Source organism: Equus przewalskii, chromosome 31, assembly GCF_037783145.1.
Source record: "Equus przewalskii isolate Varuska chromosome 31, EquPr2, whole genome shotgun sequence".
In the NCBI taxonomy this organism is placed as follows: domain Eukaryota; kingdom Metazoa; phylum Chordata; class Mammalia; order Perissodactyla; family Equidae; genus Equus; species Equus przewalskii.
In genome coordinates, this window is record NC_091861.1 from 24,750,527 (window position 1) to 24,774,434 (window position 23,908).

Below are 23,908 nucleotides of genomic sequence, written 5' to 3' on the forward strand. Positions count from 1 at the left end.
TCCAATCAAAAGACACAGAGTGTCTAAATAGATTAAAAGAACAAGATCCATCTACACTCAGCCTATAGGAGACTCAATTTAGGCATAAGGACTGAAAGTGAAGGGACAGAAAAAGATGTTCCCTCCAAATGGAAACCAAAAGAAAGACTGGGTAGCTATGCTTCTATCAGACAAAGTAGACTTTAAAGCAAAGACTGCAATAAGAGACAAAAAGGACATTACACAACGATGAAAGGGTCAATACACAAAAAGATATAATATTTGAAAATATCTATGCATCCAACATAGGAGCATTTAAATATATAAAGCAAATATTAACAGACCTAGAGGGAGAAACAGACAGCAATACAATAATAGTAGGGGACTTTAATACTCCACTTTCATCAATGGATAGATGCTACAGACAGAAAATCAATAAGAAAACATCAACATTAAATGACAGATTAGGCCAGATGGACTTAACAGATATGCAGAGAACACTGCATCCAAAGGCCACAGAACACACATTCTTCTCAACTGCACATGGAACAGTCTTCAGGATAAAGCACAAAACAACTTGAGTACAAAACAAGTCAATATATTTAAGAAAACTAAAATCGTCAAGTATCTTTTCTGACCACAATGGTATGAAACTAGAAATCAATGACAAGAAGAAAACTGGAAAATCCACAAATATGGACATTAAACAACATGCTACCAAATAACCAATGGGTCAAAGAAAAACTCAAAAGAGAAATCAAAAAATACCTTCAGACAGAAGAAAATAGAAACACAACACACCAAAGTTATGGGATGCGGCATAAGCAGTTCTATGAGGGAAGTCGGAGCCATAAATGCCTACATTGACAACACAAAATAGGAAATAAACTAACTGTATATCTCAAGGAACTATATAGAGAAGAACAAACAAAGCCCAAAGTTGGCAGAAGGAGGGGGATAACAAACATCGGAGTGGAAATAAATGAAATAGAGACAAAAAGGCAATAGAAGAGATCAAAAAAACTAAGAGCTGGAATTTTGCAAAGATAAACAAAATTGACAAACCGTTAGTGGCCTCACCAAGATAAAAAGATGAAGGCCTCGAGCAGGCCTGATGGCCTAGCAATGAAAGTTCAGCACTCTCTGCTTCAGCAGCCCAGGTTCAGTTCCCAGGTGAGGAACTATGCCACCACTCATGTGTCAGGAGCCACACTGTAGTGACAGCCCACATAGAAGAACCAAAGGAACTTCAGCTACATACAAATATACTAGGATTTGGGGGGAGTAAAAAGTGAAGAAAAAAGGAAAAAGATTGGCAACAGATGGTAGCTCAGGACAAATCACTGCCTGCAAAAAAATAAATAACTAGATAAAAAGAAAGAGGACTCAAATAAATAAAATCAGAAGTGAAAGAGGAGATCTTCTCACTAATACCTCAGAAATACACAGGATCATAAGAGACAACAATGAACAATTATACCACCAAACTTGACAACATAAAAGAAACAGAAAAATTTCTAGAAACACACAACCAACCAAGACTGAATCAGGAAGAAACAAAAATCTGAACAGATGGATCAGTAATAAGGAGATTGAATTAGTAGTCAAAAACTTCCCCAAAACAAGAGTCCAGGACAAGATGACTTCACTGGTGAATTCTACCAAACGTTAAGGAAGAATTAATGCCAGCTCTTCAAAAAAGTGGAAGAGGAGGGAACACTTCCAAACTCATAGTCTCAAACTGATTCCAAAACCAAACAAGGACACCACAAGAAAAGAAAATTACTGGCCAACATCTTGATGAACATAGACATGAAAGTCCTCAACAAAATGTTAGCAAACCAAATTCAACAATACATTAGAAGGATCATAAACCATGATCAAGTGGGATTTATTCCAGGGTTGCAAGGATCGTTCAACATTCCCAAATTAATCACTGCAATATACCACGTTAACAAAACTAAGGATAAAAATTATAGGATCACCTCAATAGATAGAGAAAGAAGGATTTGACAAAATTCAGCATTTACTTTACTCTCAACACAGTGAGTATAGAGGGAATTAACCTCAACATAATAAAGGCCATATACGCTAAGCCCAGAGCCAACATCACACAGGTGCAAAGCTGCCTCCTCTAAGATCAAGAAGAAGACAAGAATAGCCACGCTTGACATTTTTATTTAACATGGTATTGGAAGGTCTAGCTACAGCAATTAGGTGAGAAAAAGCAACAAAAGCATCCGGATTGGAGAGGAAGAAGCAAAACTGTCATTATTTGCAGATGACGTGGTATTACACTGCAGAAAACCATAAAGAATCCATCAGAAATATGTTTGAACTATTAAACGAATTTGGTAGATTCATAGGACAAGAAATCAATATACAGAAATCGGTTGCATTTCTATACACTAAAAATGCATTATCAGAAAGAGAAATTAAGAAAGCAATCTCAATTCCAGTTACATCAAAAGACTAAAATACCTATGAATAACTCTATCTAATGAGATGAAAGACCTATATGTTGAAAACTATAAGACAATGATAAAAGAAATTGAAGAAAACACAGAGAAAGATAGTCCATGCTCATGGATTGGAAGAATTCATGATGGTAAAATTTCCATATTACCCAAAGCCCTCTACAGATTCATAGCAAGCCCTTTCAAAATTACAATGGCATTTTTCACAGAAATAGAGCAAACAATCCTAAAATTTGTTCTGATCCACAAAAGACTCCAAAAAGTTGAAGCAATCCTATGAAAGAAGAGCAAAGCTGGAGGATTCTTGTTTCCTAATTTCAAATTATATTTCAAAGCTATAGTCCTCAAAACAGTATAATAGTGGCATAAAATCAGACACATAGATCAGTGAAAAAGAATAGACAGCCCAGAAATAAACTCATGCATATAGGGTCAATTAACTAATGACAAAGGAGCCAAGAATATGTAGTAGGGAAAAGACACTCTCTTCAACAAGTGACTTTGGGAAAACTGGACAGCCATATGCAAAAGAAAGAATCTGAACAAAACAAAACAAACTCAAAGGGGATTAAAGATTTGAACTAAGACCTGAAACCATAAAACTCCAAGAAGAAAACAGAGAGGGTAAGGTCCTTTACATCAGTCGTGGAGATGATTTTTTTGATTTGACATCCAAAGCAAAGGCCAGAAAAAACTGAAAATAAATGAGTGGGACTATATTAGACTAAAAATCTTCTGTACATCAAAGGAAAACATCAACAAATGAGATTCTCCCTACCAAATGGGAGAAAATATTTGCAAATTATAATTCTAATAAGGGATTAATACCCAAAATACATAAAGAAGTCATACAATTCAATAGTAAAAAAAAATCTAATTAAAAATTGGCCAGAGGATCTGAACATTTTCTTAAAGAAGCCCTACAGCTGGCCAACATGTACCTGAAAAGATGCTCAACACCATTCATCATCAGGGAAATTAAAATCTAAACCACAATGAGACATCACCTCACACTTGTTAGAACAGCTATCATCAAACAAAAGAGATAACAAGTGTTGATGGGGATGTGGGAAAAGAGAACCCTTGTGAACTGTTGGTGGAAATGTAAACTGGTGTAGCCACTATGGAAAACGGTATGGAGATTTCTCGAAGAATTAAAATAGAACTACCATATGATCAGCAGTTTAACTTCTGGGTATTTATCTGAAGGAATGAAACCACTATCTCCAAGAGTCTGTAATGCCATGTTCATTGCAGCATTATTTACAATAGCCAAGACAGGGAAGCAACCTAAGTGTCCATCGATGGATGAATTAATAAGGAAAATGTGCTGTATATAGACAATGGAATATTATTCAGCCATAAAAAACAAGGAAATCTTGCCTTTTGTGACAGCATGGATGGAACCAGAGGGCATAATGCTAAGTGAAATAAAGCCAGCAGAGAAAGATAGGTACTGGATGGTCTCACTTATATGTGGAATCTAAAAAAAGCGAACTCATAGATACAGAGAACCAGTTGGTGGTTGCTAGAGGCAGGAGTTGGGGGCCAGGTAGGCAAAATGGGTCAAGGTGGTCAAGAGGTACAAACCTTCAAGTTACAAAATAATTAAGTCATGGAGCTCTAATGCACAGCATGGTGACTATAGTTGTATCTGCATTGTATTTTTGAAAGTTGCTATGGGAGTATATCTTAAAAGTTGTCGTCATAAGGGGAAAAATGTGTAAACGTGTGGTAAGATTTTTAACTGGACTTCTTATTGTGATCACTTAGCAATATATACAAACATCAAATCATTATGTTTTAAATCTGGAACTAATATAATGTTATGTGTCAGTTATAACTAAGTAAATAAATACTTTCCTTATAACTGATAAATATTGATGGCTGTTTCTTACTGATAATAGCTGTCTCTTCAAGGGTCTCATGTTTTGAAAATTCATTTTGGACTTACCCCTAGAATTAACATCGAGGCCACTGACCTGTTATTTGTATCCATTGCATTTTTCATTCATGCAATATCCAGTCTAAGTGGCTTCACTTTTACAATGAACAGTGATATATAAAGAAAAGGATTATAGTTGTAGAGACAGAAAACACTTGGAAAAGGGCAGAGGAAACATCCCCAGAAATAAAACAGTCTGTTGAATTGAGTGGCATTTTGTTCCGTGATGGTTTTAGAAAATTCCACAATGTCTTCAACACAGCTCCCTCCAAAAAGGGAAGCCTAATTCCTCTCCCCTTGAGTGTGCTGGACTCAGTGACTCACTTCTGAGGAGCAGGTATGGCTGAAGTGACAGTATATGACTAAGTCATAAATGGGATAGAGGCTTCCTTCTCTCTCTCTCTCCAATCACCGGCTCTGGAGAAAGTTAACTGCCATTCAAGCAACCTATGGAGACACCCATGTGATATGGACCTGAGGCTTCTACCAAAAGCCACGTGACAAATGTCACCAGTGTCCTCCAATTTCCAAATCCAAAACTCGCTGTAGTCCACATATCACAGTGGCTGCTGTGTATTACTGGCTCCTTAATTACTTGTTAAACTGCACAGATATAAACCTGTGATATTTGACACCGTTGATCACTGACTCCTTGAAGTTCTCCAGTGCCTCACATCCTTGTGCTCTCCTTCTCTGTCTGAACAGCACTATTTTATCTTACTTATTTTACTGCTGGTGGCTCCTCTTCCTCTGCTCTTCTTAATTTGCAGGACCTACGTGCTTCCAGGTCTCATCTCCTACCACGTTTCTGCTCACTCTCTGTCCTACCAACACGATAGCCTTCTGTCCTGTCTTCACACAGATCAAGCTTATTCCTATCATCTGCACTTCCTGTTCTTTATTTCTGAATGATTCTCCTCTAGATCTTCATACCGATTCTTAACACCATTTCAGAAACATCTTCCCTGGAGACCCTCCAAGTATTTTGTGAATGGATATCTAGGCTTCACAGTTGGTTCTACAAGGGTATTTTCCTGGTTCTGTTGTTTTCCTCTTCACATTCTCTGTGTGATTCAAGACACTTCCATGATAAAAAGCTACCACTGTTAGGCTAATCACTTCTTCAGTGCGATCCAAATCCGTCTGTCCAACTGGAACTTCATACTGGACAGGTCCATGTATATAATTCAAAGGCATATTCAACTTATTATACGTCAAACTAAATCACCATCCTTCTCTCCATAGGACCTTTTCTTCCTGTGTTTGACACTTCAATATGTGACACAAGGACCCCATGACAGAAGCCTAGACACTTACCCCATGTTCTCCTCCCCATTACTCTGATATTCAATCAAACACCATATTCTAGATAGTTATAATTATTGCTTATATATTGCCTTCTCTTCATAGTATACTTACACTGCATATTTTCAGCTCCTAGAGATATTGCAATAGTCCTTTAATTGGTCTTAAATTTATACCCCATTCTGCCAGAAGAAGCTATAATATATTTTTGTTGCTAATGTGGTAATATACTTGTATTAGCAATGATTATATGAGAAAAAATAGAAATTATATGTGACCACCTAAACATGAGTATTAAGTAAAATATGTCTTCCGTGCTTGACGTTAATTGACGTGAACTTCAAATGAACTTAAACGTGTTCCGTTATTTTATTTTGTTTTTTCTCTCACTTCATTCTGCTGTATTTATGATATTTTCATATACCCACTGCAGTCAAGTTTACATATATTAGTTTTTACTTCATATTATAACTGAACGTAATACCAATGTTTAAAGTCAAAAGCTACAGATATAGTCAAAAGCTCTAGAAAACATGAGTTTCACTGAGACCAACCAAATAATATTGGGAGAATTTTGTTAAATTAATGAAGAGTAGAAGAACTCTGGTGATTATTTTCACGCAGTGGATATGAATCCTTTGATAAATTTTAATTCTCTAATCTCATAATCTCCATTAAAATAAATGATGCTATTAAAATATTGCCAGAGTAGGTGCCTCTATTCAGAATAGAAGTCTTTGACACTGTCCAAATATGTGGGGCCACTTTTTTTCTACTGTTAGAAACAACCAAGAAGCATTTGAAGTAAGAATAATTCAAGGTTAGCACTCATGTTGTGAATCAGTACAAAATTTGGTCTGTACAGGAAACGGATGGATTTGGATCAAAGGGGGCTTTTAGCTAGTAGGTTCTGGTACTTTTCATTATTCCTGTAAACAACGTATTATCAGAGACTGTTCCTTATGGGATTCAGAGACCAAAATTTTGACAAATCACCCTCAAATAAAACCCCTGACACACACAAATCATAGACCAGGCAGAAGAAAATCTAAGTATTTTATCCTAGATTACTTTATGCAAATTTTCTTTCATTATTAAGTTCCAAGTTTCTCACAGATTTGGAGAAAATAAGATATATAGATTTGGAATTCATCATATATCAGCAGGTAGATCCTTCCATTGCACCAAGAAAATAAGGAGTATTTGCGATGTATTAGCTGAGGCACAGAGAGTGGAGTTGCTTTTAATAAGAGCTACATCTAATTAATGTAAAATGGATTTCAATAGGATGAAGCATGTTGCAAGAGACAGTGCATGCTGATCTAGTTTGGGGTGAACTTCTCTTTATTTGTATTGATCTTTAGTAAACTATCCTGTGAAAGAAAGTGCCCAATCCCAGTTCATCCTAATTCTGGCATCTCTCTCCTTAAAGAAAGCAGGACCCTAAAGCATACAGTCCTAAATTTTTAAGTTATGACTTGTGAGTGAGAAAATGAAGCTCTACAAGGAAAATGTTTAGTAAATGTGGAATCTTGTGTGTGTGTGTGTGTGTTTGTGTGTGTGTAAATGAGTCAAGTGTCATGAGAAGTAAGCCTAGGAATTATAGTAACACTTATAAGAACAACAGAAATTTCCCATTGTTAAAACAAATATGTGTTAAGCAAGAGTTTTAAGTAGATAGCTAAGTGACCAAGAAAAGTAATAATCAGATGACTTCCTTGATGCAATGCTGTCCTGAGAACTATGCCAAGTGAAAACGAATCCTCAAAGTCTTTGAATTCATTGAAAGCTGGAATGATGGTTTATTCTAATGTTTATCCTCAGTACAGAGCAAGCAGCCTGATATAAGATGTGTTTTATACGTTATATTTTGAAGATTGGATGGAGAAATTAATCAATTATTTAAGAGAGTTTCTGGAAGTGAAACATATTGCAGAGGTTAATGTCAGAGGACTTGTGCACCCACTTTCTTGCCTTAGGAATAAGGGATGCCATGAAGACAAACAGGCAGACTCCACACACCACCAGCCCAACATGGATCTAACGTGGGTTATCACTGTCTGGTGTTTTTTAACCCCTTTCTAAAATATTTTCTTAACAGTGTCTGAAAGTGGAGGTCCCTCAATTGTGCAGGAGGTTATATTTTCCAAGGAGCTGCTTGTGAATTCAATCGAAATTTTTTTGTAAAGAAGAGAACCAACTTCAAACTAACTCTAGTTTTTGTAAAAGAGGAACACTGAAACAAGGTTTATACATGGAATTATGAATCCTATGATTTAAAGTTCGGAGGACTCTTGAGAGGCCAGCCCTTCTTCCCCCCACTATGGCAGAATCTGTAAAGTCACTCTTCTAGCAGGTCCCATGACCTCTGATTTCGTGTATGGTACACTGCCACTTGTTTCACTCACTGCAGCAGCCTTCATCAAAGCCTGACTCATCCCTTTTCATAAACATCTGCAAATATTTCAACACAGTTCTTACCTTGCTATAGATATACCTTCTCGCTATTCTTCTCATGATATGATTTCTTAAACTCCTCAACTATCTACATTCTCTCGTCTAGGTCCTGAGAGTTTTACATCATCCCTTTAAAAAATGAATTAGGTTCAGTAGAACACAATATTCAGGAGATAATTTTTGGTGAGCAAAGAACACAGTTGAGATGAACTCTTTGTCTTTGTAGAACCTCCTTCCACTGTGAAGCCTAAAGAGCTCATGGTTTCTCTCAGCACCATCGTCACTGTTGGTTCGTATCGGGCCTGTGGTTAGTGACGTATCCAATTTCTTCCACTTAATCCCATTGTCAGTTGAGCATTTCCTCATATGATATTAATGTAATTTACTTCTCAAAGTTAAATTCTGGGCTTTAGAAGACCAATCTAACGGTTTGAGACGTGTATATACCTGGGAATTAGGAAATCTCTTGCAGTTCCTGCTCCGCTCTACACTTGCTCTTTGACCACAGACCAACTACTTAGTGAGCTTTGAAATTTTCTGCTCCTGTTTATGCCCATCTTCAGAGTGAGAGGTTCATACCAATTGATCTCAAAGTGGTCCTTGCACACAAAAAACTTTCAAGACATATTGTCATTACAATAGTTGATTCCTATAAACGTTAATACTCCATTATGAGAAAAAAATAAACTTCTTAACTAGAAGGAGTACATAAGTTTAAATAATTGATAAAAAATCAAAAGACACAGAAAAGAAATATAACACTCCCTTTACATGAGGGGACTGGACTCCATCCAAATTTAGTGCATGTTGCATCCCCTCTTTCACTGTATTCAAAACCCTTAGTACATTTATACTGAAATCGTTCATTTTCTTTAAATTTCATTTGTCTTCTGAGATATAGCATATCCATTTAAAATTTCTGGTACTTGGCAGGAAATTTCTAAATAGAAGGGATTAAATTCCAAGTTGCTTATTATATATTAAAGGACTATGTCCAAGACATAGTTATAGAAAGACACAAATTTTGTTTTCATTAGGTAAATCAGGCAACCAAACAAATGATCTGTTTTGACTTGAATGCTTGATGAATAATTTATCTGTTCTTCTTAGCACTCATTTTTGAAGGAAATTAAAATTCTGATTAAAATTATGCTGCTAATTTTATTTGGCTTGAGGATAAATAGTCCTCTTGAAATAAATAGTAGCCAGTAACACTAGTCAACTATCTATACATAACTAAATATAGATATAGGCTGATTGTGATAAGCATTTTCACTGAGTGACCTGTTAAAATTACATATTTTTTAGTTGTTGATGATAGAGTAATTATAGACAAAACACTTTGTCAAAGTGACTACTTTAACTCTGTTATTGCACCTCTGAAAAGCAAATGCCTTTCTACATTTGTGCTTTCACCATCCATCCATGTTTTCTGTCAAAAAGAAAAGACTGGTCATCATCTCTCAAACATTTTTCCCTGGGATTAAAGCCAGAGCAATGAATTTCCAAGTTGCTAATCTCTCACCTTTCATATCTGTTTTCCTGTTTGTAAGTTAATAAACTTTTTTCCTGTCACTTGATTAATCCACATAAAATCTTCCTTGATTCTCAATTCGGTTGGATACAAGGCAAATTCTTCAGCATGCCATAGGGAGCACCTCAGAATCTTGTACCAGCCGATCTTCGTCCATCACTGACTTATCCCCTACCTGCATCCTACACAAGGGCCCCTCGAACAATGGAAACAGGGGAGCTGGATGCTGCACGAAGCCTCACTGCCTTTGCACCTTTCTCTCATGAACTTCCTCTGATTGGTGTGCTTTTCTCCTCCTCAACTTCATTTAAAAAATTCTCATTCTTCCTTTAAGACTTAATTTATGCATTAGTCATTCCAGCAAGGATTCACTAACCACAGAAATTTAGTTGTAAGAAGAAAATACCATCCATGAATTTCTAGGGTGTACAGTATTTGCTATGATTAATATAAATGTGTTTATAATTAATGATTCAAAGAATTAGTTTTGTTAGAAAGAGCTCTTAAGAAGAGGAATGTTTTTCTTTGCATCTCATTGTAGTATAGACTAGACTAAGAAAGTATAAATAATTTGATATTGAATAATTTTAAAGAGTATGGTAGAAGTTTCTGCCCAATGAGGGATAGTAAAACAAACTATGGTGCTTTTAAATAAATTGTCTAGAATGTTTCATTACAAAGGCCAAAATCATCATATTGGTCATGATGCACAGCAGTATTAACAACTAAGGGAACGGAATAAACTGTAGAAGCAGAAAACAAATCAGTGAACAATGTGCTAGAGTTAATGCTCTGAAAATTATTTATTCATTTATTTATTTACTCAACATTTTCTGGCGAATTCTGAAATGTAAATTGAAATTTATTGTCATTCCACTGGAAAATTAGAATATACTGAGAGTGACGTCAACATCATGGTGGAGTGAGCTGTTCTCTTTCTCTCCCCTCTAAATTACAACTAAATGGACATCCATTAACCGATAGAAGATTCCCTTCACAGCACAAGAGGATGCCTGAGAGATCCATGCAGGTATACATCTGAAGGTGGGCGGATGGGAGCCCCAGTAAACAGTGGAACTAGAGGAGCTGCTCCTTCCCCCTCGCTGGCAGCAGTGACCCAGATTGTGGATCTTCACACAGCTGCCAGTAAGACTGTGAGTGGAAAGGGGCCAACCCATCCCACTGGGAAACACTTGTGAAGGGGTAACCTGGCTCACAGGAGCAACAACGGTGCTATGGCAGTACCACTCGAGTAGCCATGCGAAGGTGGCTTGCCCAAGCAGCAGCCCTGCCCATGCAAGCATGATCCTCCTGCTGAACACAACCCACTGAGAGGTGGCCCAGCCCATGTGAAAGTGACCCACCGATCAGCTATGGCTGGCCGTTGTGAATGGAGAGAAGTCCGACCAGCAAAACTATGAGCAGGTGGGGTGGGAACAGAAAATACAGCCCATGCCCCCCCAGCAGCAGCATGTGGACTCTCTGGCCAGAAGCAACAGGAACCACAGCAAAACCAGTGACCCAGACCCCAGTGGCAGCAACCTAGATACCACCTCCACCAGCAGCACAGGCTGTATACAAGTCCCTGGGTCCCCAGGCCCCCACCGGCAACAGTGATGCCCCTGAACCAAGCACCCCTGGCAGCAGTGCAACAAGCACACCAAGGCAACCCAGAAATGGCAGTACAGGTGGTGCACAGGACAGCAGCATCTGAGCCCACAGAGACGCAGTGGAGAAATATGACACCCAGGTGACCAGAACCAAAGTAACCAACACCGTACCCAAATAAGAAAAGGTGACTACTACCACAATATTCCAGCAGAGGATCCATTCATCAAACACCATGAAAAGCTACAGTAACACTGCAGAACAGAAGGAAAATGACAAATCTCCAGAAACCAAATCCGAACTCACAAAAGATTACAAGGTAAATGATAAAGAATCCAAAATAGCTGTCATAAAGAAACTCAATGAGTTAAAAGAAACTCAGAAAGACAGTTTAATGATATCAGGAATAAAATTAATGAAGAGAAGGAATACTTTATTAAAGAGATAGAAGCCCTAAAAAAATCAAACAGAAATTCTGGATATGAAGAACACAACCAATGGGAAAAAGATAATGTAGAAAGCACTAAAAAATTAGAGCAAAGTTTATGGAGGAGAGAATTAGTCACCCTGAAGTTAGTAATCTAGAAATCCTTCAGGTGGAGGAGGAGAGAGAATTCAGACTTTAAAAAATGACAAAATTCTTAGAGAAATATCTAACTCAATTAGGAAAGTAACATAAGGTTTATAGGTATCCCAGAGGGCAAAGAGAGGGAGAAAGGAGCAGAGAGTTTGTTCAAAGAAATAAGAACTGAGAACTTCCCAAACCTGGGTGGGAAACTGGACTTGTAATGATATGAAGCCAATAGAACTTCTAATTACGTCAATGCAAAAAGACTTTCTCAGAAGTATATAATGTTAAAACTGCCATATGGAAATGACAAAGAAAAAAATATTGAGGGCAGTAGAGAGAAGAAAATAAACTACGAAGGAACCTCCATCAGGCTTTCAGCAGATTTCTCAGCAGAGAACTTACAAGCTGGGAGAGAATGGAATGATCCACTGAAAATATGGAAAGACAAAAACTATCGGGCAAGAATACTCTATCCAGTGAAATTATCCTTCATATCTGACAGAGAAATAAAAATTTTCCCAGATAAGCAAAAGCTAAGGGATGCATCTCCACTAGGCCTGCCTTAGAAGAAATGATCAAGGATGCCCTCATACCTGAAGCAATTTGCAAAGATTTACAAAGCTTTGAAAAAAGGGATAAATAGACAGACAAAATTTAGAAAATTGCAGCTCTCTATTAGAATAGGTTAGCAATCTCTTAATTATAACATAAAAGTTAAGGGGAAATAAAGAATCAAAAATAACTATAAACTCTTCAATGTAGTCACAAAATCACAACAAAAAAGAGTAATTTGTGACAAAAAAGAAAAACTGTAGAAAGGGAAGAGGAAATGGATGGAACCTGTTTAGGCTAACGGAAATAAGAGACTATCAGAAAATGGACGATCTTATCTATGAGATCTTTTATATAAAACTCATTGTAACCAAAAGCAAAAAATTCAGAGCACAGTCACAAATCTTAATGAAAGAGAAATTTGAGAAAACCATAACAGAAAAGCACCAAACTAAAATGGCAGTCAGACATATGATATGGAAATATAGAACAACCAGAATTATAGAATATAGAATTTCATTATATATTCTTTTCCAATTTGATATCATCATTTATATGGTGGTAATCCCACATGTACATCTCTTGGCTAGACCTACACAACTAACTCTGTGGTTTGCATATTTGATTTTCATTGTCCATGGGCAGCCCAACCATAATGTGTCCAAGTCAAAAGTTGTGATGGTCCTTCCAAAACGCTCTCTCTCCTGCCAGAATCACGTCACCAAAAGGCATTGCCATTTACCTGCTTGCTTAGAAAAATCAAATCAATAAACACGTGAGTTGACCTCTTACACTTTCTTATACATTTCATGACTTTAATGTTTAAAGTTTAAAACATTAAACTTTAACGTTTTCAGTTTAATGTTCAAATGTTTAACACATTAAACATTTCATAACTTTGCCTTTGCTTTCTACCACCAAAATGTATCCCAAATCTCTCCTCTGCTCTGCGTCTCTCAGTCATCAACCTATCACAATCCCCACTCTTTCTCACCCTACATTGACCCCTGAATCTTCTTTATTTACCACAAGCACAGCATAAAGGAAAAGAAAACTTTCAAAAATCCAAGAAAAATTATATCATTCCTTTCCTTAAAACTCCTCTGTGGCTCTTAGTCAAGCATAAAATTAATCCAGTTGCAAACATGACTGAAATAACCTGGATAAGCCTTCCTTTGCCTCCTGTCCAGACTCAGCTCATGAGATTCTCTTGAGTACAATCCACCCCCCTGACTTTTCCCACATGTTGTACTTTTTCCAAAGCTTTGCACACACTGTTCCTTTGGCTTGGAACACTCTGCATCCACTCAGTTTTCCACAGATTCAAGCCCTACTTCTAACCCTGGAAAACGGACAGCTGGTCGGCAAACATTAAAGAGAGTCATGTCCTAGTCCACAGAACTTGTTCAAGGTCGGAAAATAAAGAGCTCCTCTCAGGGCCTGCAGAAATGAACACTCAGGGTGGGAGGGGTAAAGCAGAAACTCAGGAGCAAAATAGCTGAGTGAGTGGTAAGAAATTAGAATTTTGCTAATGAGTGCCCAGTTTTAAAGAACATGAAAGTTTCCGTTTAGAATAACTAAAACAACTGTACTTTATTCACAAATCTATGGTGATATGGCCCATAGGAAACATTACTTTAACGCAAAATGTAAAAGATAGATTATGATCTTTGGGCTTCAAAACACCCTCTCTTCCCAGTTTACATTAACTCAGAAGGAGACAACTTGATTTTAATCATTGTTCCATAAAATGACATGACTATAGATGTTTCAAATTTGTTGAAAATGTTTCATTTGGAACAAATTTTGTTAATTTTGTTAACCCAGGAGAAAAGAAGACCTGAAAAAACAGTACTTACCATAACACGTGGCTGTATCAGACCAACCATCCTTACCACAAACTATGGAGCCTGTGGCGCGTCCACCTCTGCTTTCATATCCATCATGGCACACATAGTCCAAGGTGTCATTGAGCTTAAACCATGTTCCATTACTTTTGGCTCTGGCATTCTCAAATAATGGCATCTCACAATATTCTAATGCATAAGAGAATTGATTTCTAATATTATTATATGGACAGTCTAAATGAGTAATTTCCATCCCAAGGGAAAAAAGAAAAGCAATTAGTATATGCTGATAAATTAAGGATCATATGACAAAATCTAAGGATATCAGTGATAAAAAATTGTCACGTAATCATTACACAAAGCAAAATATTTCTACATAGCATTTTTCTCACCACTTAAAATCTCTGAAAGTTTACTTTAAGAATATTCTCCTCAATTCAATTATGCATATGCATTTATCCCACGTTATTAGTGAAATAGTCCAGCACATTGTTAGGATATCAGAATAGCATTTTGTGAGTTAGCAGTTATAACATATATGTCAGAGAAAAATGGATTCGTTGAATGAAAAGATTAATTTTGAGCAGTGCAAGTAACTTTTTAAATATTCTATGAAACTGTGCCTTAAAACATACTAATTTTTAAAGCTCACATGCTGACGTTGCTTTCCCAAATATTCTCCTAAATGCTGTATATCCTTTTATATTTATCAACATTAAATTTAGAGAGAATTCTATTGTTTATAATTAGTTATAGGAAAGTAAAACGTTAAAAATTAGTCTCAATTTTCACTACCATGATACTAGAGTGATGCTGATAAAGTTTAAATAATTTATCTCAAATTATATAACGTATGCACCCAGCAGTTTAAAGCTTTTTTTTAAAAAAAGCAAAACTATTCTGGTAAAACATTTATTTAATAGAAACATTTCCTCTTCCATAATGAGTGTTATAAGAGAAAACCGATCACAATTTAGAATAAAATGAATTTGTTATGGAGGCAACTGTTAACATCTTTTTTCTTTGGCTAGTGCCCATAGTAAGCATAGAGATTGACAAAAACGAAATGAAAACAGTAAAAATGGATATTTTAAATACCCTCTTCACTTAAAGTGTGTATGTTACATACCATTTCAAAAAGTGTCAGTGTGTGGCTTTAGGTTAATAAGATAAACTGAGCAAATTGTTCTTAGAAAATCGTCATAAACATCCAGGTAGTAGGACAGGGAACTCTTTCAACACAGCAAAGTTTGGTACTATCTAGAAGTGTTTCTCAGTCTCCACCTATTAGATGTTGAGGAAGATTTCCTAAGGGAAAGGAGTTTTCAGAAGTGGACCTATCCTGTAGTATCAAATATATGTAAATTATACATAATCCAAAATTATGCCTTAAGAGCCCGCATCTTCACTTTAAAAAAACCTTTCATGCCTAGGAGCAAAGACTGTGACATGAAAGTCTGATCACCTAAAAGCAGATGCAACGGGCACAAAGCTCTCAGTAAATAACAAACGAGTTTACAAAGAATACACATAAGGCTCCCCAACTAGTTTCAAAACCCCAGAAGGTCTTAAAGCGGAAAAACTTGAACTGAAATATGGACTGATATTCTACCCCACTAGTAATTAATCTTGGAAGGCAAAAAATTATACACTTTTCTCAAACTTTTTTTTATCTTTTCGAATGGAACCACCTTAGTCCCGTCCCCAAAGAAGAATTAAAGTGAAGTTTTGTACAATGACCATCAGGATAATGAAAACTAACATCATCAATTACTTACTAACGCATGTGGGTTGATGTGACCATCCACTCTGCAGACATATAATTGATCCCGATGTTTTACCATCTGCTGTTACATATCCTGGGTTACACTTATATTGTGCCCGTTTGTAGAAGGGATATGTAAAGTCAGGTTCAGAAATAAATCCATTCTCAATTTCTATATCTGATTTTGAACATGTTTCTAAAACAGAGGAAGCATAAGGAAAAGACAAGCTCATGTCATTGGTAAAGGAAACCTGGAAAAGTTCTAATCACTCACCTTCTTCTGTCAGAGAAAATGAGCTATGAGTTTCCAAAAATATTAAATCAAGATACTCCATTAAAAAGTCTTTGGAACAAAGCAAGATTTAAAATACTCAGAATCCAGAATCCCTTCTAAGAAATCACTAGAAATCTGTCAGTCTGATGGATCTGGAATCTTGCAGCATGCCAGAGCTCTCCTAGCAATGAGTGCTTTCCTGGGGCTTGCGTTAAATTTACCTAGTTTGGATTTCTTAAGCAACCCCAGAACTCAGTTAATCAATTGGGGTATCTCAGATCAGGTGATGATCTCAGAGAATCTTCCACCTTAGCTACCATACTCTTTGGCTCTGAGATTTTGAAATGTTGGTCATCATAATTGGGTGCATAAACTATATGGATATAAGGAGTTCAATGAAGATGACAGAGATCAACACATTCATTGACCTAAGACTAAAATGATGATTCCTCAAATTATGTATAATTTAACTTGAAACAGTAAAAGTAGACTCCTGTCAGTAACTAGGTCTCATCACAGAACTCACCTTCATTTGTTAAATGCACGTGGATAGCGTATCATTTGCTCTTGTTTTTTACTCATTCGGGTACTCTATTCTCTTAATAGTTGGGCTTAATTCATTTACATTTAAGTAACTGTTGATAGATGAGGACTGACTTGATACTTTGCTAATTGTTTTCTGCTCTGCAATAGTTTTTTCAGTCCCTTCCCTTCTTGATGTCTTCCTTTGTTATTTGATTATGTTTTGTTGTTATTTGCTTTAATTTTTTTCTCCTTTTCTTTTGCATGTCTATTACAGTTTTCCCCACTAGGTTTATGAAAGTATAATTAACAAAATCATATATATATATATATATATAATGTGTACAATGAGAGAATTTGGTACACATATACATTGTGAAATGATATGTCAGGTCTGTAAGTCAGGTTAATTAACACATCTATCACCTCATATAGTAATCTTTTATTTATTTTTTTTTTTGTAGTTGAAATGCTTAAGATCTACACTCATTGAATTTCAAGTATACAATACGTTATTAATAACTATGGTCACCATTCTGTGCGTTAGATCTCCAGAATTAGCCATCTTATAACTGAAGGCTAACACCCTTGGATCAGCATCTCCCAATTTCCCCCACTCCCTAGCCTCTGGTAAACCCCCAGTCTACTCTCTGTTTCTATGAATTTGACTTTTCGTTCTTTTTTCTTTTCTGATTCCACATATAAGTTTTATCAGGAAGTATTTGTCCCTCTCTGGCTAGACATACTGTACCCTAGCTTTATCCATGTTGTTAGAAATAGCAGGATTTCCTTCTTTCTCCTGTTTGGAGAAAATATATAAATATTTTCCATCATATATATATAGACATATATACATGATGGAATGTTATACACTGGTATATATATATACACTGGTGTGTGTGTGTATATATATATATATATACACCACATCTTCCTCATCCATTCATCCATCCATAGACACTTAGGTTGTTTCCATGGCCTGGCTATTGTGAATAATGCTGTAGTGAAAACGAGAGTGAAGATAGCTTTTCCAGATGCTGACTTCATTTCCTTCGGATACACACCCCAAAAATGGATTATATGATAGTTCTATTAAGTTTCTGAGGAACTTCCATACTCTTTTCCATACGGTTGTAACAAGTTACCTTCCCACCAGAAACGTACGAGTATTCTCTTTTCTCCACATCTTCGCCAACACTTGCAATCCCTGGTCTTTTTGATAAAAGCCATTCTAGCGGATATGAGGTGATATCCCCTTGTAGTTTTGATTTGCACGTACCTTAGGATTAGTGATTTGGGGTACCTTTTCATGTACTGGTTTTCTGTTTGCATGACTTTTCAGAAAAGGTCAATCAGATCCTTTGCCCATTTTTTAATTGGATTCTTTATTTAGGCATTGAGTTCTCTAAGTTCATTATCATATTTTTTATTAACCCCCTATTAGATATATGTTTTGCAAATATTTTCTCCCATTCCATAGGTTGCCTTTTCATTCTGATTTGCTGAACAGAAGCATTTTAGTTTGATGTAGTCCTATTTATTTATTTCAACTTTTGTTTCCTGTGCTTTTGGTGTCATATGAAAAGAATCATTGACCAGATCAATGTCACGAAGATACTTGTCTATGTTTTTTTCTAGGAATTTTACAGTTTCACATCTTATATTTAACTCTTTAATAGATTTAGAGTTAATTTCTGTCACTGATTTAATATAGGGGTCTCATTTCATTCCTTTGCTTGTGGATATCCAGGTTTTCCAACACCTTTTACTGAAGACACTGTGTTCCCATTGCGTATTCTTTGCACCCCTCTTGAATATTGGTTGTGTATATCTGCATGGGCTTATTTCTCGCCTCCTGATTCTACTCTTGATCTCTGTGTCTATTTTAATGCCAGGACCCTATAGTTTTCACTATTATTGCTTTGTAATGTAGTATGAAATCAGGACGTGTGGTGTTCTTCAGGACGCTTTGTTCTTCTCTCTGAAGATTGCTTTGGTCATTTGTGGTTCCACAAGAATTTTAGGACTATATTTTATCTTTCTGTGAAAATGCCAGTGGAATTTTGATAAAGTTTGCATTATCTCTGTAGGTGACTTTGGGTAGTATGGACATTTTAACAATATTAATTCTTTCAGTTCATGAACATGGGATATCATTCCTTTTATTCGTGTCTTCTTCAATTTATTTCATCTATGTCTTATAGATTTCAGGTTACAAGTCTTTCACCTCCTTGATTACGTTTATTCCTAGATATTTTCTTATTTTTGATGTGATTGTAAATGATTGTTTTCTTAATTTCTCTTTCTGATAGTTTAGTGTTAGATGCGAGTTATGTTCATACGTTGATTTTTGTCTCCTGCAGCTTTAATGAATTCTTTTATTAATTCTAACAGTTTTTTGTGCAGTCTTTAGGGTTGTCTAAGCATAAGATCACGTCAGCTGCAAACAGACACCATTTTACTTCTTTCTTTCCTATTTGGAGTGACTTTTATTTCCTTTTGTTGCCTAATTCATTTGGTTGCGACCTCCAGTACTATGCCGAAGAAAAATGATGAGAGTGGACATCCTTCTCTCTTCCTTTATCCTTGAGAAAAAGCTTTCAGCTTTTCACCATTGAGTAAGATGTTAGTTGTGGCCTTCTCATACATGATATATATTATGTTGAGTTACGTTCTTTCAATACGTAATTTCTTGAGAGTAGGGATTTTTTTTTTTAATCATAAAGGGTGTTTAATTTTCTCAAATGCCTTTTCTGCATCTATTGAGACTATAATATGTATTTTACCCTTCATATTGTTAAAGTGGTGTGCCAAGTTTTTGCATTTGTTGAACCATCCTTGAATCCCATGGATAAATCCAACTTCATCACGGTATATGATTCTCTTAATGTGCTGTTGAATTTTTTATATTTTGTTGATCATTTTTGCATGTATCTTTATCAGTGATATTGGCATAAAATTTTCTTTTTAGTAGTATTCTTGTTTGGCTCTGTTATCAAGGTAAGGCTGATCTTGTAAAATGACTTTGGAAGTGCTCCCAGCTCTTCAATTACTTAGAATGGTTTGAGAAGGATTGGCATTAATTCTCCTTTAAATGTTTGGTGGAATTCAGTGAAAACTACTAGTCCTGGGCTTTTCTTTGTAGGAATGTTTTTGATTACTGTTCTAATTTTACCTTCCTTGTCATTGGTCTGTTCAGATTTTCTATTTCTTTATGACCCAGTCTTGATAAGTTGTATGTTTTTATGAACTTATCCATTTCTTCTAGGTTATCCAATTTGCTGGTGTATAATTATTTAGAATTGTCTCTTAGGATCGTTTCTAATTCTGTGGCATCTGTTGTAACGTCTTTTCTTTCATTTGTTATTTTATTTATTTGATTGCCTCTCTTTTTTCTTAATCAGTCTTAGATTCATCAATTTACCTTATCTTTTTCAAAAAAAACCTAAGTCTTAGTTTTGTTGCTTTTTAATATTTTTTCTGGTCTCTATTCCATATATTTCTGCTCTAATTTTGGTTATTCTTTTATTTTCCTAACTTTAGGCTTAACTGTTCATTTTCTAGTTTTTGAGGCTTAAAGTTAGATTATTTATTGGAGGCCATTCTCTTCTCTTTCTGGCATCTATCACTAAAAACACCTCTCATAGAACTACTTTTGCAGCTCTCTAGTATGTTGTGGTTTCTTGTTTCATTTAAGATGTATTCTGATTTCCCTTTTTGATGTCTTCTTTGGCCCATTCTTTTATCAGGAGTGAGTAGTTTCATTTCCACATATTTGTGAATTTTCGTTTTCCTTCTGTTGTTGATATTTAATTTCATAAAACCATAGGCAGAAAAGATATTTAGTATTAGTTTAATCTTCTTAAAAGTTTTAAGACTTGTTTTGTGATCTAACGTTTTATCTATCCTGGAGAATGTACTGTATGCGCTTCAGAAAATATATACTCATCTGCTGTTGCGTGGAAAGTTCTGTATGTGTCTCTTAGGTCCATTTGGTCAAAGGTATATTTCAAGTTCAACATTTTCCTCTTGAATTTCTCTGTGGATGAGCTATTCATTGTTGAAAGTGAGGTATTGAATTCTCCTACTATTATTGTATGGCTGTCTATTTCTGCCCTCAGGTATGTCAGTATTTGCTTAATATTTTTACGTGCTCCAAAGATGGATGCATCTATGTTTACAATTTTTTTGAGGATTTGGCCCCTCCATCATTGTATAATGGCTTCTCTCTGTCTTGTTACTATTTGACTTAAAGTCTATTTGTCTGATATAAGTTTACCTCCCCCCGGGCTCTTCTGGTTTCCGTTTGGACGGAGTGTCTTACCCCGTCCCTTTACTTTCAGCACATCTGTGTCCTCAGAGCTGAAGTGAGGCTTGTAGGTGGTGCATAGTTGAGTCTTTTATTTTTTATCCATACATCCCTCTATGTCTTTTGATTGGATAATTTAATTCACTTACATTCACAATAATCATTGATAGGTAAGGACTTACTAATGCCATCCAATTAATTGTTTTCTAGCTTCTTTGTAGTTCCAATGCTCCTTTCCCTTTCTCTTGCTGCCTTCCTTTGTGAATTAATGACTTTCCATAGTGCTACACCTTGATTTCTTCCTCGTTATCTTTTCTGAATCTACTATGGGTTTTGCTTTGTGGTTTACATGAAACTAACATACATATCATAGATAAGTTTAAGCTGATGGCAAAGTCACTTTGTTTGCACGCACGAACTCTACCCTCTTACTCCTCTCCACATATTTTGTCACAATTTACATATTTTTATATGGAGTATCCATTAGCAAATTATTGTAGCTATAATTATTTTTAAAACTTCTGTACTTTGACCATTCTATTGGAAATACGTGGCTTCTACACCACCATACTAGAGTATTTAAGTATTTTAAGTTTGACTATATGTTTACCTTTACCAGTATCTGATTTATCTTTAAAAGTTTTTATGTTAGTAAATAATGTCCTTTCATTTCAACTTGAAGAATTCCTTTTAGCATTTCTTGCAAGGCAGGTCTAGTGTTGAGGAATTTCCTCAGCCTTGAATTGTCTGGTAACATCTTTATGTCTCCTTCCTTTCTGTAAGACAGCTTTTCTGGGTAAAGTACTCTTGGTTGGCAGGGTTTTTTTAATTTGTTTTTTAATTTCATCGCTTTCAATGTATCATCCTACTCTCTTCTGGTGTCAGGGTTTCTGTTGATGAATCTCCTGATATCATTATGTGGGTTCCCTTGTATGTGGGTTTTTTTTTTTTTTCTCTTGCTGATTTCAAAATTCTGTCTTTGGTTGTGCCATTTTTGCCAGTAAGTTTTGTAAATGATGCTTTTGCTAAATCTGTTTAGGGATTTGTGAGCTTCTTGATTTTGATAGTCCATATCTTCTCTCAGATTTGGTAAGGCCTCAGCGATTATTTCTTTATATAAACTTACTGCCCCTTTCTCCAAGTCTTCTCACTCTGGGACCTTCTCAAGGCCTAAAACGTTTCCCTTCAGAAACTCCCATAATTCATGTAAGCTCTCGTCACTCTGTGGTTCTTTTTCTTTTGTTCTCCTCTGACTGGAACCTTTCAAATAACCGGTCTTCTACTTGACATATGCTTTCTCCTGTTTGGTAAAATCTGTTGTTGTTGCTCTGATTGTATTTTTCATTACATTCATTGTATTTTTCAGTTCCAGAATTTCTGTTGGTTTCTTTTCATGGTTTGTGCCTCATTGGTTTCCTGATTCTTTGACTGTTTTCTTGACTAATGTCTATCAGTAGGCTCATTTATTTTGCTACATATGTATCAAGAATCTTTTATATCCATTCGTACACACTTGGAAACAATAAAATCAAATAGGCCCATTGGCAAAAGAAGAAGTCGAGATAAACATTTTGTCACAATTAATGTAGATGTGTCTTAGCAAATCATAAACGTATTGGGATCTCAGATCAGTTTACTTACCGACACGGATGCATCTGGGAGGAGGGGACCAGCCATTCTCTGTACATGTCATTAAGCTCTGCTGATCTGGAAGACTGTAGCCAGAATAGCATTCCACTTTTACAGATTCACCCTGTAAATATGTTCTTCCCCAATGTGGAAACTTTCCATTTTCCAAGTTAGTGGAAGTACATTGTCCTAAGGATCATAAATAAAAATTTTAAGAACCCATACATTTGGCAAAAATACCAAATTACCAACTTTGTTTGCAATATTTAAATTGAAATGAATAAGCATCCAAAAGTAATATAGAACTTAAGAAAAACTAACGTTATTACCATTTTTTTAAAAAGAAAAATTAATAGTCAACATTATTTACTTTCAGTTTTATGACTAAAATATGTATAAAAGATATAGATATTCCTGTGAAGTCTCTATCTTTATCTCTCATGTGATTTTCATGAAAATCTCCTTCTGAAAGGAAAGATCTATACTGGTCATTTTGGCCATAGAATTCATCTTTGGCCTTATTTTTTTCATGTAAAACTTAGTTCTATTCCCCTATGTGTTTTTCTCTCTCCACTCTTTGAAATATCTCTACACATACAATTATAAAGAGGTTTACTTACTGAGGCATGGTACTGCTGGTGACCATCCTTCTGCTCTGCAATAAATATAACCCCCACGATATTTTGAAGGAGTCAAAAAATTTTGATTACAGTAATAGTAATAATATTTTCCGATAGGCACTGGAAAGTATGGTTTATAATAATCTTCAGCATATAGATATCCATGTTTTATTTCTGGAAAATCACAAGGCTTCACTTGCAATATAAAAACATAACAAAATTAGTATAAATAATGTTTTATCTTAGTAAAAAAATCAAACTAGAGATGAATTATTTCTTTGGTGAATTATATTCTCTTACTAGTATATTTACACTCATTGCACTAGAGTTTCTAGGACAAGAAAAGTTATAAAATTCAGATGACTGAGGTATATAGGGAATTCTTTGGTAAAGAAGATAAAATTATGGCTTGTGTGTCATACGATATATGAACTTATATTAAGACTCTCCAGGAAGAAAACTGTACAGACTCATTTAATGACTTTTCCTTGAGTACATGCATCCTAGCCCTGGT

General features: G+C 35.7%; 1 protein-coding gene across 7 annotated transcripts in view; it reads right to left on the reverse strand.

The window, feature by feature from the left end:
* LOC103544660 (complement factor H-like) overlaps positions 1 to 23,908 on the reverse strand; it is a 74,547-nt gene that overhangs the window by 41,125 nt on the left and 9,514 nt on the right. For 5 of the 7 annotated variants that reach the window (XM_070602403.1, XM_070602400.1, XM_070602405.1 and 2 more), the window contains exons 2-5: positions 23,395 to 23,589; positions 22,787 to 22,963; positions 16,054 to 16,236; positions 14,288 to 14,464 (exon numbers count right to left, since the gene is read on the reverse strand). The exons of 1 other annotated variant lie outside the window; for it this stretch is intronic. In XM_070602403.1, the coding sequence (XP_070458504.1) occupies positions 14,288 to 14,464; positions 16,054 to 16,236; positions 22,787 to 22,963; positions 23,395 to 23,589 (732 nt within the window). The remainder of the gene's footprint in view (positions 1 to 14,287; positions 14,465 to 16,053; positions 16,237 to 22,786; positions 22,964 to 23,394; positions 23,590 to 23,908) is intronic. One more of the 7 variants, XM_070602402.1, reaches the window with a different exon arrangement.